This window comes from Mastigoproctus giganteus, chromosome 6, assembly GCF_048544385.1.
Source record: "Mastigoproctus giganteus isolate SK-2022 chromosome 6, ASM4854438v1, whole genome shotgun sequence".
Taxonomy (NCBI): Eukaryota; Metazoa; Arthropoda; class Arachnida; order Uropygi; family Thelyphonidae; genus Mastigoproctus; species Mastigoproctus giganteus.
In genome coordinates, this window is record NC_143580.1 from 175,896,483 (window position 1) to 175,910,439 (window position 13,957).

The following is a 13,957-nucleotide window of genomic DNA, read 5'->3' on the forward strand; positions in this document are numbered from 1 at the left end:
CATGAGATACATTGCCAGCGGGAGGGAAGAAAAAGACAGATTATAATAAAATTAATAATTTTTTACACTTATCTCCTTTAAGTGTATAAAAATCATCTTGAGGATAAAAATTCGTCTTAATAATATATCAAAATGTAATACTGTTACAAACATTCATGAAAAATGTGGGATTATCGCAAAGCCTCGAGTAACAACATTAAAAGCAAGTTAGTTAACGTACGTAGGGTGCTCCAGGTTTTAATTAAAATTTTTATTTTATTTTTTCAAATTAATTGATTCTTCTTCTTATTCTGTGATTAACAGAAGTGAAAAGTAAATAACTAATTATCTTATTTATATATAATTACTAATTTATTAAATAGTATTATATATAAAAGTATTTTTTTTCATATCACTACACATCATCCAAAGTAATATTCACTCCACATTTTGCAATACTTTGCAATTAATAACGTGCGAAATGTAAGACGCATTTCAAAGTATGAATAACCTATGTGATATGTATAAAAAACAGAAATAACTATTGCCGGATTCCTACTAATCCAATTTTAATGAAATTTGAACTCGCTCGATAAATATTTCTAAACCAAATATACAATTTTCATGAAAACTCATATTACATACGGACGGACAGACGGACACAGCGAACACAATAAAATTATCTTTGTGTATATACGCTAAACAGCTTAATAAAAAATAAATTCTCATACAAATATCCACACAAACTCTACAATGAAGTAAATGTCATTTATATTCAGTGTACACCAGGCGAATGGCCACTTAATACACAGTACTGTATATTAAACATGTTAATACGATCAGAGGCATAACAAAAGCATACATGATAGTACAATGGTTTCGCCACCTGTGCACTCCTTTCGAAAAGCCTGCGTTCCTTAAGACTCCTTCAGTCGGGGTTATAGTTGGCCAATTTTCTTCCTGTAAGTTCTGGCGGTTTTTCATCCTGCACAACATGCAAATCAGCCTTTGCATTTTTTGCAGGATATATTGTATATACATAAATAATCATGAAAAAAACCGATGCACTATGCCCAAAGTAGTCAATGCGCCCAACAACAAAACAACACTAGTGCCTTTTCACTCCAATCTGTTAGCAAGTTTCAAGTGGAGAACTGGAATTTTCTCCTAAAGTTATTCTACCGTTCTCTCTCCCACAAACAGGCCTTGAACATGCGCGGAATTATGCAGTTTGAAAACACTGCATTACTCCGTATAATTCACATATTTCAAGTGATGCCCAAGAAAAGTTAATTGTAATTTTTTTTCCAAGCTGTCGCTTTTTACCTTTTTTAGTGTGAAAAAGGAAATTTTGCAATTGGTGTTAAAGTTAAATTCAATTTAATATAATAAATAACACAAGAAAACAATAAATAAATAACCTAGACTCTCTCTCTCTCTCTCTCTCTCTCTCTCTCTCTCTCTCTCTCTCTCTCTCTCTCTCACACACACACACACACACACACGCACACACACACCTGGCAACACAACACCATAAAACTAGAAACAAATGTTTGCACGTAATTTCCCTAATTAACCCACAGACAATCTTACCTGTCTCGCAATTCTCCCCCTTCCAGCCTGGCAGACAGACTTTATCACCCTTTTCATTGCATGTATAGTGGCCAAAGCGGTCATTTCGAGGACGGCACAGTTTAGCACATGTGGTGTTATAATAAAAAGGATTACACATCACTCGTATCCTGTAACTGATGTTAGCAGCTGGACCAGTGTGTCGTAGGGCGTGCCATTCAGCGCTTGGAAAGATAATACCGGAGTGGACGTCACGTTCAATTATCTCGTCTGGATCTACAAAGCATACACACTTAGAATTCAGTTATATAAATATAAAATAATATATATTATATTTATAATTATTACACATTACATAAATTATCCATGCATTTCTAGAAATGAAGCCGCTGCATGACATAGCATAGCTATCACTAACAATTCGTTTAGGTTTCTCCATCTGCAAACATAACATTTTCATTACACAGTACAGTTCTATATATTTAAGAAAGTTCGTACATTTATTCCCAATTAACTATGAAACATGTATTCCTTTGTAGGGATAAAAAATGCAAAAATTCCCCTATTTCTTAAAACGGAATCTACTAAGTCATCACTGATAATGAGAATCTCAATGCATCCTTTGGTCATCTAAATTATGAATGTAATGCTGAGCACATTTTGGTACCTACAACTATAATATGATTTTGGAGGATTCACAGTAGAAACCCTCTTGCTACCCACGTAACGTTAATCATCATTCATTAGTTGACACGACCTTTGGCTGGATTGTATGTGCTGGAAGTAGTTTTGTGTTTTGATATTGCATCATGTAAAATATAGCTAATAATACTTGAAGTCTCATCTCCCACTGATTTCTGCAGGCTTTGCTGCTAATAAGATTCACTTATGCTCAATAGCCTAATCTACAACGTGTGGATTAAAGAAAACAGCGGGAAAATTATATATCACAATCATTTTTATTCGGTTTCGTTCTGGCAATTAGTGTGTGCCCTCCATAGCAGCTCAATCGGCACGCTACATCGTCATCTGCCACTTGTTTCCAAGCGTGAGGTTTAGGTTTGAATCCCGTCAAAGACTTGTAGTACAGTATATATAATCTCCCTTTCAATTTGGACGCTTCATACCGGGGCCGCGCACTATTGAGGAAACACGCTCAAATCAGGAAGAATTAACGTCTAAAGTCGTAGATGCATATTAAAATGCTACCTATCACTCGTTTGGAAAGGCATGATCCACGCACATAGTAAATAATACTAAAATGCTACATGAACTAGAATATCATAAGAACTGGCGCACTACGCCCTGAGTAGCTGATATGCCAAAAATTACCAAGGACAAGAAAATGCAAGGCGCATTATAGGATTATTTTATTATTTACCCTGATGATTCTGCCACGATCTGGAAAGATAAATATTTCATTAATGTAAAATACATACAATGGTTCTTATTTTATTCTCATTCGTTTTCAAATAAGATTTGAAAGATTTTCTCTTATTACAATTATGCCACCTCAAAAGGAACACATGGTTCAAGGTTTGTGTTCCTTGAATTCCTAAACAAGAACTGAGTTTACGTGCGCTCTTTCTCGCCGATACTTCGTCTTTGGCTGGTCTTCGTCGTCATTTTGCAAGTCTAGATACCACCACAGTTGAAAGCCGCAAAAGTGTTATGACAACGAGCCGGAAAATAGCTTACTAAAAATAGCTAACACCCCTACAGGCTATACACGAAGAATGATGAATAGCACCTTTTTTAACGACCGACAACCATCGGAACCTAATGAAAAGCGAATTGTGTTGCGATGACAGATTAAAGCCCAAACCTTCCTCATAACAACACCTGTGATGACCAACCCCACACTGATATCACACAGAGGAGAAAGAAGTATAGATCCCCCCACCAACTTTTCCCTTTAAAGCTGTTAACCCAGTGCATCAACAATAAGAAACAATTTCGTTAACGTACGTAGTGCGATACATTTCGGTGTTAACAAATAGTAATAATTCATGATTTATAACAAAAAAACATAATAATAATAATACAAAACGAACAAAAAGCAACGGTCTTTTTTTTAAGCTAACCGAGAACACTTCGTTTCTGCGCTTCCACCATATAACTCATTCATTTCTAGATAAGTAGTGGGTTGTCGACCATCGGAATAAGCTGCCTCCCAAGTGACAGAGGCTGTGAGTCTGGTTAAGTTGAAAGCGAAATTCGATGGTTTTCGTGCGGGAATGGGAATAGCTCGAATATCCTATATTATTTTAATTTAATTTTTCGGCTTATGCGGATAAAGTACGCTTCCTTTCAACACTTCTTCCTTTCCATGTAAATACATATTATTAACAATAATATGTATTTACATATTAATTGAAACATTATGGTTGCAGCATTAGATTCCTTTAAAATGAAAGAATTAATAGCATTATTTGGGATCTCCAACGAACTTGTGGCTCTGGAGAAATTGGGAATCCTCTGTAAATCTGGCTGAGACCACGATGGACCTTGAGTTTGAGTAGCACTGCTTCCATTTGGAAAAGCAGCCCTTTGTGGAAGGGCAGTTAGTGGCTGTTGCTTTGTTATCAGTTTGGAAACATCAGTGCTTCAATTTGGTGAATCCTAATTCAAACCCAGATTCATTTGCACTTCAAGAAACAGTTAAGCCGTAGATTCCGAAATTGTAATGTGTTCCATACGAAACGGTTTTTTTTTTTTTCTTATACGAATATTTTCCTTTGTAATTCCTCTTCCCAGTACTGCCTTAGTGTACCTTAATTGTAATTGTACTGTGTTACTGATTCTAACCTTATCTTTACTATGTTGCTACTATACTATCACTTTAGTGATAGACCTTACTATCACTTTTGTAATGTTTATTTTACTGTTGTAGTACTGCACTATAATTTTGTTTTTTTAATTCCAGTGTTGCATTGCAATTTAAGTGGGCAAAACATATATTTTTGTACAAAAATTGTTGTTGTCATTAAATAGGGCTCTCCATGTAAATCTCACAGTAAACCAGGAACACTGTTATAGTTTTAGATAATTCAGCCAAGATCGCGAACTGTTGCGAGTTCTGACTACTAATACAAAGCGTATGACCTAACTTGGCTCACGAGGGCGCCTGTACATATGAATTCAGTATATACGAATAATTACAAGGGATGTGTTGCAATTACGTGCAACCCATCCCTTTTAATTATTATTTTATATACTGTGTAAACTCGTGTAAAGAATTTAAATTTTGAAACAAAAAATTGTATCATACCTGATAATCACACTATTCAATGTTGCTACAATACAGAATTTTGTGGAGAAAATAAGAGGATTATCTACTCCTTCCCCTTTCTATTGTAACATTATTAAGAACTAGCACTGCCACAAGGGGTCTGCCTACTTTCTCCCCCCCCCTGAAATGACTAAATGAAGAATAGGTAAGCTGCCAACATTCCGACAGAGCCCTTTGTTCCTCCAGATGAAGCCAGCTGGTCATTCTGAGTGTCTGGACATTTTGCTAACCGTGTTTAAGAAGAGAACCAAAGAATACAAAGTCCAACTGTAAACAGCAGTGATGAAATGCTGTTGGCAGAGAGTCGGAGTTTAGTGAAAGACAGAACAAATGCAGAGTGCTGCTGGTATGATTGGGAAGAAGGGGGAAATGGACCAAAGAAATCTCGACCGGAAGGCAAAGTGCAGTGGATGTTGCAAAATTAGAAAGAATAGTAATTCAGAGAAAAGAAATCAATTTCTGATACTGTGGACGCAAGCCACAATTTTTCGATCCGAATATTAGGGAATGCCTTGTTTCGAGTTGATCCAAATTAAGAATGTACGGATACGGATTATTTTTCTGTTATAGGCTATTAAAAGAAAAATTCCAGCTTATTAAAAGAAACCATTTTCTATGAGTATTTCTATATTAAGGGTTAAGGGTGGAAGAACTAGTCTATAATATGATGCCATAACAACAGTGTTAAATTCATATACTCTAGAAAACCAGGAAAGAGAGAGTCAAAAAAGAATGAGACAAATTGAAATAAATATTTAGTTATAAATATATAGTACATTAATTTTGTCTTCAATATAACTATCCATATTTATTAATAATATAATTTTATTTTCATGTAGATTGGATATTAATTTGCTGAAAACCAACCGAACAGCGAGGATTTGAATAACACACGTATCTTGGCAACGAAAAAATGTCAGGTTCCCAACTTTTGGGGTTTTGCTTAGTAAAACAGCCATAGAAACTTATGAACTTATTCGCCAAGATCAAGTTTTTCTATGGTAAAAGATCAAGGGTGGAAGAACTAGTCTATAATATGATGCCATATCAACAGTGTTAAATTCACATTTTCGAGAGAATATTACATCCAAAGATTAAAGTGCTTCTACGATGGGGGTGGGAGCTAATCAGGATAAACAAAATAGAAAAAAAAAATTCTACGGTAATTTTAATACTCCTCCAGTGCCCTACGTTCTAACCCTCCCCTCTTTTCTCCGAACAAAAACTTCGAACTCAAACCTGCTACCACATCAATCACAAATGTCACAATCTCGATTAATGCTATCCAGATAAGAACGTGGGGGGTGCAACCGGAGCTGACGATACAACATCCCCCCCCCCGACACAAACTGGATCCACACGGTATTCACACTCGACTCGAGCCAGTTATTTCTAAACTTACCCCATTCCTATGAAACCATAATCCGATCCAAAAAAGAGAAGACTGCTGTATATCTTAAAAAAGCTAAAATAGTGCTGCTATTAAAAACTTTCATTTAATATTTTGGCAGCGGATAACCTTATCATTCCACGGACCCTGATCTCTCTCTCTCGTTCCTCCCCCAACAGAAAAAAAAAAGCAACAAAAATGTTTTTTCGTACAAGTGTCGGTTACCATATATACTTCTCGCAATTTAGACAGATAGAACAGAAAAACAGTCCTCAAAAAAAAAAAAAAAAAAAAAAATTTACTTATCTAAGTTGTATATACAAAAATCAAGGGAAAGCCCTTAATTAACACATGCAAGCTCAAGGTTTAATAAGTGAAAAGTTCTGTTAACACGTGTATTTACTATATCAAGTGCAGAGTTATGGAAAATACACAATATGTACAACGGTGATACAAAGTGGAACAAATTATATGGGAAAAGGTATATTACAATAAATAAAATAAAAATATTTCAGTGCCAAAATGTACAAATTTTACATTTTGGCACTGAAAAGTGTGGTTGTATTACAAAATCAACAAAAAATTATAATAGTGAATATTATTTAAAAGGAGGTGACGAATTGTCTGAGGAGCTCTAAACATAAATGTGCAAACAACAACTTTAGATGAAAGTTTAGACAATTCTTAAAAATAAATACCATATTATAAAAAAATAATAACAATCAAAAGGCGCCTGAAAAAACCTGCACTCATTCACTATTACCACACCTTCTCAGATGTCCAAGAGAGAGAGAGGGGGGGGGGACTTTAGCTTGTAAGGCCCTGGCCATAATTCAAAAAATAATAATAATAAATTAAGATACATGAACACAAAATAGAGCACAAACAAATGAGACATGGTTTCAATGTATTATTTATTTAACAACTGCTTTTTCTATCCATGTGGAAACAACAAATTATTAATATAAATTTGATCTGCAAAAATTTGAGGCCCAAGCTCAAAATGGGGGCCCCTCATGGTCCAAGTTCTAACTGGCCTTGCTATAATGAATCTACTTTACAGATGCTGTAGTTATTGCAATAACCAGTTTTAATTCAAAGATATATTTAGTTATACTGCAATGTTCTTACAGTTTAGCTGAAAAAAAACCTAAACCATTGATACCCAATGTGGGAGATACCTCCCCATAGGGGACGGCAGGATTACCTAGGGGGCACTAAGAGGCAAGTGGAAGAAGTGGACCCCTCCGAGTGCGTTGATCGTTTATTTAAGACTGACCCAGCTAAAGCTCAGAGCGAAACACCTTCCTCATTTCGTATTTAATGTTTTACTGCTCTTATTGCTTTCAAAACTATTTCCTTGGTCTCAAGACAGATAATTGCTGGTAATAGCTATTAGCGATTTTCTTATAAATTAGTTACTGTACATCTGTGTTTGGTAAGTAGTTATACATAAATATTTATGCTGGTTTTAATGTTTCATCCAACTTCTCTCCAAGCAAAGAAATCGACTCCAGATTACTAAACGTGGTGATTGAAGACTCCTGCTAAGTGACTTTAAACCAGACATTGGAAAACAGATATCACTTCATCGAGCCCATCCATCGCATTAAGAATTTATTGAAGTAGTACAGTGAAGTAGTAGTTATTAACTGTGGTATCTAAGACTCTTGCCAAATGACTATCCGACTTTGAAGAGCTAGTATTACTGGATCAAGTTCATCGATTTTGTTGAATTAATCAAAGTTTTAATTGGATTTTGAATAAATGTGCAATTAATTGTTACCGTTTTGAATTTTATTCTGTTATTGTATTACCTCCTTAGTGGGTCTGAATAATGCTTTTTATAGGATAGGGGGCACTGGGGATGAGTTTATGGAACTAAGGAGGCGGTGGCCGAAAAAGTTTGGGAACCACTGATATAAATCGTCCTAACTTTTCAAAATTTGTATACACAGACAATAATCTGCCGCAGTCCCTTTTCATTTAGCGGGTGCATAATTATGAGGTTTTTTTTTTTTTTTAATTATGAGTAAAACTGCACATTCTGTGATCCTTTAAGGAAGGCTGCTTTCTAGATGTTGAATATAAATAATCAAACTTTTAAAATAGTTTCAGATATTTTATTGCTGTTATTCTGAAGAGAGTGGTGATATAATGATATTTGCATGACCAAATACATTTCATGATTTCTGTTTAGAAAGCGAAGTGTCTGAAGAGTCAGAATAAGTAGAATGAAAACCATTTCTACTAATTTTTAATAAGTTTATTTAATTAAAAATAATTCGTGTTATATTCTCGATCACTGGGTGGTTTTAGATCGTATTTCAGACAGTACACTTTGTTGTGATATGCAAAGTAACTAAACAAGCAAAGGAATTTGATTAAAATTCTTTGTATATATTCACGATTTCGTGCGAGGTAGGCTTCTGAAATGAGCCCCCTGATTATGTCTATGTATTTGATTTGAGGGAGTAAAGGAAAACTGAACAGCTTAGCTAAAAGTCTAAGCTGTTCCTTCTTGAAAATTCTTATTTATTTAATTATTTCAGTTAGCGAGTTACAAATCTCGCCTTAATTAGATATGAGGGTTATCATAGAATTTAATATTACAGAAATTGAACGTATCAAACTGATCAGTTAAGTGGATTAATTTCATGACAATTTTACAAATTTCATAAAGGGCTTTATATTCATCCGTTGGACTGTATCTTAGTATAGTCAGTCAAGTATACAGACGCCTCCTCCTCGGAAGGTTTCATATTTATGTAGGTTATATTAACTATGGCAGATCTGATATCAAGGGATAAGTCGATTATGAATCTGCAGTTGTAATTTCTTGTTTCCATCTTCAGTGTATTTCTATATTTCCTGTCACCATACACTGTATCATAAAATCACAAATTGCTTGTTGTTGTTGTTTGGTTTTTAGGAGCATTAGCAACTAAGGCATATTGCTCCGGGGATAAGCGGTGGTTATTCCCTTCCGCATCCTCCGTATTTGGTAGTCACGGGCTCGAACCCCGGTCTAAGCAAGATGCGTGTGCTACGCACTGCTACTCCTGCCCGCCTGGCTACGGAGGCGCCACAAATTGCTTGTAGGAAAAAGTCCTTGCAAATAACAAAATAACTAAGATAGTGATTTTGGGGCCGAAGAACCAGGTGCTAACCATTTTTGCCAGCTTCCCTGGATTAGGCTTCGCCTGTATCTATTCGAAAAGTAAAGTGTTGTTAGCAAAGATAACACTGCTTCTTTCTCTTAGGACCTATCTAGGATGCTCACTAGCTTTTTATAAACTCTTTCTTTCTTCCTTCCATCCCTTGGAAATAAGGAGATGAGCCTGTTTATTGAAACGAAGTAAAGAGGGCAGGGGGAAGTACACCACCAAAATCCCTAAAGAGATCTATTTTCATGAAGGACCACTGTAGGATTTTCAAGAAAGGAGATGAATTGATTTATTAAGTTAAGGCATATGCACTGCACTGCACTGGGGCCAATTTCCGGAAATTAACTACGCCCTTTAACTGTTTGCAATCAAAGCTTAAAGCCTGATGAATTACACGTCAAAATTTAACATTAGCATAAACAGACAAAGCACCTTTAAACTGTGTGCGGAGACCGGTGACGAAAAAAGAAGAATGAAACAAAGTCCTGAGGGGTCCATTATTTCAGTATATAAACAATAAGAGCCACTAACAAAAATAAAATAAAATATAATGTAAAGTTGCATACTATATGCCCTGAATTTAGAGTCTATATTTACCCTCGAGTTCGTCACGGGTAGAAAAAATGCAGCTCAACGGGATCCCATCTTCCCCCTTCCAATCATTACTCCTTAACCCAACTCCGCAAAGGTGAGCATTTTAGACAAAAACAACTACATTTTCGGGTAGGCTTGGCGAACTCGAATTCCTAACAGCTGGTAAATTGTTCTTGGAGATAAGCAAATAAATGACGGAAAGATTGGTGAACATGAACTTTTAGAACAAATGAAATTGCCGAAGTCCCTTACGGGCAATTTAACTTTTTTGTTTCGGTGAACATACTTTACAAGATTGCTTCATCAACCCATTAATACTGATGAGCAGGTTTCACACTACTCTGAAAGATCATTAGTTCTAGAGAAGTACGCTAAATAATGAGGTGAAATACTTACACAGACCACTGTTGTTACGGTTCATAGCGTCCAAGATGAGCGTGAACGACCTCTGGTGGGAAAAGAAAAGAGCCATAAGTCAGTTATAATGGTCGCAACACACTTATCTTTAATCTTACTTGCACATTAAACTCAGGTTAATACAACATTTAAATGCTTTACAGAAGATACTAATTAATACTTCTTCATACTAATAGATACAAATCATAAGTACTTAGCATGACACAAAATCTTTTATCACTGAGATAAATAATGGCAATGAATATTCAGCCATCATGTTTATGCATTTCGCAAAAGTAAAAATCCAAAGGTAAAGTTTTTTTTGCTTTTTTCGCATGAATTAAGAAGCACAATTTTAATTTCGTACGTTACTTTCGGTGAAAAATAATGACAATTTTCTACACACTAACATTTAAATTTATTTAAAATTTTATTTGAATGTAAATTATATTTACCACAATAAGGTTTACGCTAAACCTATACAAGTCCACATGAAATTCCTTAACCCTAAGTTTTCATCAGTTTGGTAGGTTCAAATCTAGCTGTCAAGCTAGAATCCAGTGCAATGTTTTTGCATTGGGTTCTGTAGCCCAAACCAAATTTCCATACAACTCAAAGTGAATATTCTACTTACATTTTATGCGCTCATCACGAAATGGTCGAATAATTTAGTGTCATTTAAAAATAAGAAATTCAAATCTCGTAAAGTCAAGTAAGTTAAATTCAGCCTTACACCATCTTTTCAACGTTTATTAGTTTTTGGGTGCTCTTTATTTAGAGGGAGTTTTCGGTCACAGAACATGTTTTTCGATTAGCTAAGAGAAAATGGATTTTAATTGACGCCGTGTTTTCCACGAATGTGTTTCGTGTACCTGAACATTTTCTCAGTGTTCTAAATAAGAAAGAGCTTAAATTTTCTTAGGAATGAATTAATAACCAATGCTGATTATTTGTGTCACTTCTTTATGGCAATTACCTAAATGACGGCTAGAAGGAGCTTTGTAATTTTCATAATGCATAAATTCTATTAAGAGTTCAAAAGGTGAGATTATAGTCAATTTTATGCAATTAGCATTTTCTAATACGTTAATTTTCCATTAGACAATGTTCTGTGCAATCAGAACAAATTCTAATAGATAGAGGGTGGGTTTGGAGGAGAGCATTCCGTTTGGGTGGGCTATGAGTGCATGACGCACACACATAATTTTATCAGTGAAATTTTTTCATTCATTTCGTATTCATTATTCCAACTGTGAGACAGTAAATCAAACACCGAAAGAAAAAAAAAAAAATGAAGCAAATACACACAATTCGTAAATTGCAATTATGGCAATTTTTTACCAAAAATAACGAATTTTCTATGCAGAATATTTAAAAGTGAACTGAAAAGTAGCAATGTACCGACAATTAAAGAAAGACTGAGGTTATGTAATTCGTTTATCGGATTTCATCATAATGTATCTATATTGCCCTTCTTGGAATGCTATACGATTTTTATACGATTTTGTAACTGAATCGCACTACCACATATTATTGAAGTTAGTAATAACTGTAGCCACCAAACAATATTTTCAAAATCCGCTTCATTGCTAAAGTTAAATTGTTTCGAAATGTTTGTTTATTTGATTTTATTTACTTGTTTTCCAACTTTAATATATTATGGGTAAAAACCGATGAAATGTATAAAAATGCTATACCATACAAATCATTGGATGAAAACAATTTAACAATTTATGAAATGTCAAACGGATAAATTCTTTACATTGTAAATAATCGCCATCTCCTTAAAGGAAAATTAAAAGATGCCACAATTTCATACAGAACAACTGAAAAGTACAAAAGTTGTGCCTTTTCGTCCATTCAAATACAGATTCCGTTTAGCTCAAAAAAAAACAAAAAAACAAACTTTTGTTCCGAGAAGCCATGACATCACTTAATAACGGAGCGGACTCCAGAGAAGCATTTTCTTTCGTACGAATTTCAATAGGGGTGCAAGAGTTTTCACCCCTACCCACGGCCTATCTCCGGAAGAAACGAGCCACGTTCTGGAGTCCACAACATTTATGGCAAGACAAATATAGTAACGATCTGTACTCCGTCCCCCTCTCGGGATATGAGGTCCTAGTTCCCACAGGTATCAAATATCAGCATCCTGCCGCCCCCATTCCATCCCGCTCAGTCCGAGTTGACAACTGGCGGACTTCTGTCATGATACCAGGACAGATGGGTGGACAGATGCATCGAACTTAGGCAAATGATTCGGGCATTCTCCACATTACTCCGAATGTAGCCTCCTGTAGATACAAGCATCTTTCGTTCAACGGCATTGCATCGCCTCACTTAACAGGGGATTTAAATTAATAAAAACACTACCATAAAATAAAAATTTAGAAATAATGAAATTTTGTTGGTATATCTCACGCTAGTTTTACAAAAGCGTTTATAATTTTTTTTCTACCTTCTTCATTCAATATTGCATTATATTCTAATTCAAACTGAAATTCAACCACTTCAAAGTTCATTGTTCTTTTTAAATAACGTGAAATACTTGAAAGATAAGGCAAAAAAAAATCTTTATTTTAAAGGATGTATTTCATGAAATTAATAAACCGCAATATATAATGAAAGCTTACTTAAATCCTCGCTTTAACATAACCTAAAAATAACGGAATTCGGATATAACGGAGAGCGTGCTCTGAACCAGGCTTTTCATCTATACTTAGTGACGGAACAGGAAATATCAGAGCTGCAACAACGTGGGTGCCTTCAGGATACCATATTCATGCAAGATGGAGCACCATCCACATCCACCATTGTGTCCAAAGATTGCTAAGGCAAACTTTACAGACGAACGGGTCATCAGCCGTTGTTTCCAGACATCTTGGCCACCCCGATCACCGGACCTCACCCCATGCGACTTCTGGTTGTGGGGTTTTTTGAAGAACCAGGTGTATCGAGAAGGATGTAAAACTCTGGCAGATCTGAAGGACAGCATTAGACGTCTCATGTGCTGGCTATTCCAGTTGACATGTTATGTTCTGCTGTAGAAAATGCTGTTCTTCGAATGGAAACTGTTGTCGACCAAAATTGAGGCCACATTGAACAATTGTAACGCTGTTCAAGTGATTTGTATTGCCATAGCCCCATATAGTGACATATTTTGTAACTAATTTTTTTATTCCCCAATAAATGGCGAGCGCATTGTTTATTATACCTGTTGTCCAAATTTCTCTTTAGTACGAGCGAACTCGCTCTAGAGCCTTTCCATAGGGTACTTTAATTTTAACAACCCTGTATATTAAATGTTCATACAAATACAAACTATGCGTTCTATATACAATTTCGAAGAAATTGTGCCTCCTTCTACTAAGTTAAATTAGCAAGAAAAGGAACTTGCATAACATATGAACTCAAGTTGCCCTCACAGCCCTTTGCATCCGTATTGAACAATATGACTACAGTTGGATGATAAAAAGAGAGAGAGAGAAAGACAAAAAAGTGCATCTCAATCCTGTTTCTCAATTCTAACAATTTTATCCATTCTAGAACAGCAATCTTCAACAGCAT

The 13,957-nt window shown here is 35.3% G+C and overlaps 1 protein-coding gene across 1 annotated transcript in view; it reads right to left on the reverse strand.

Annotated features, from left to right (window-relative positions):
- The window catches only part of LOC150084767 (protein jagged-1-like), a 212,324-nt gene that overhangs the window by 102,987 nt on the left and 95,380 nt on the right, over positions 1 to 13,957 (reverse strand). The window contains exons 2-3 of the mRNA XM_090376349.1: positions 10,391 to 10,442; positions 1,573 to 1,827 (exon numbers count right to left, since the gene is read on the reverse strand). Of these exons, the coding sequence (XP_090232475.1) occupies positions 1,573 to 1,827; positions 10,391 to 10,442 (307 nt within the window). The remainder of the gene's footprint in view (positions 1 to 1,572; positions 1,828 to 10,390; positions 10,443 to 13,957) is intronic.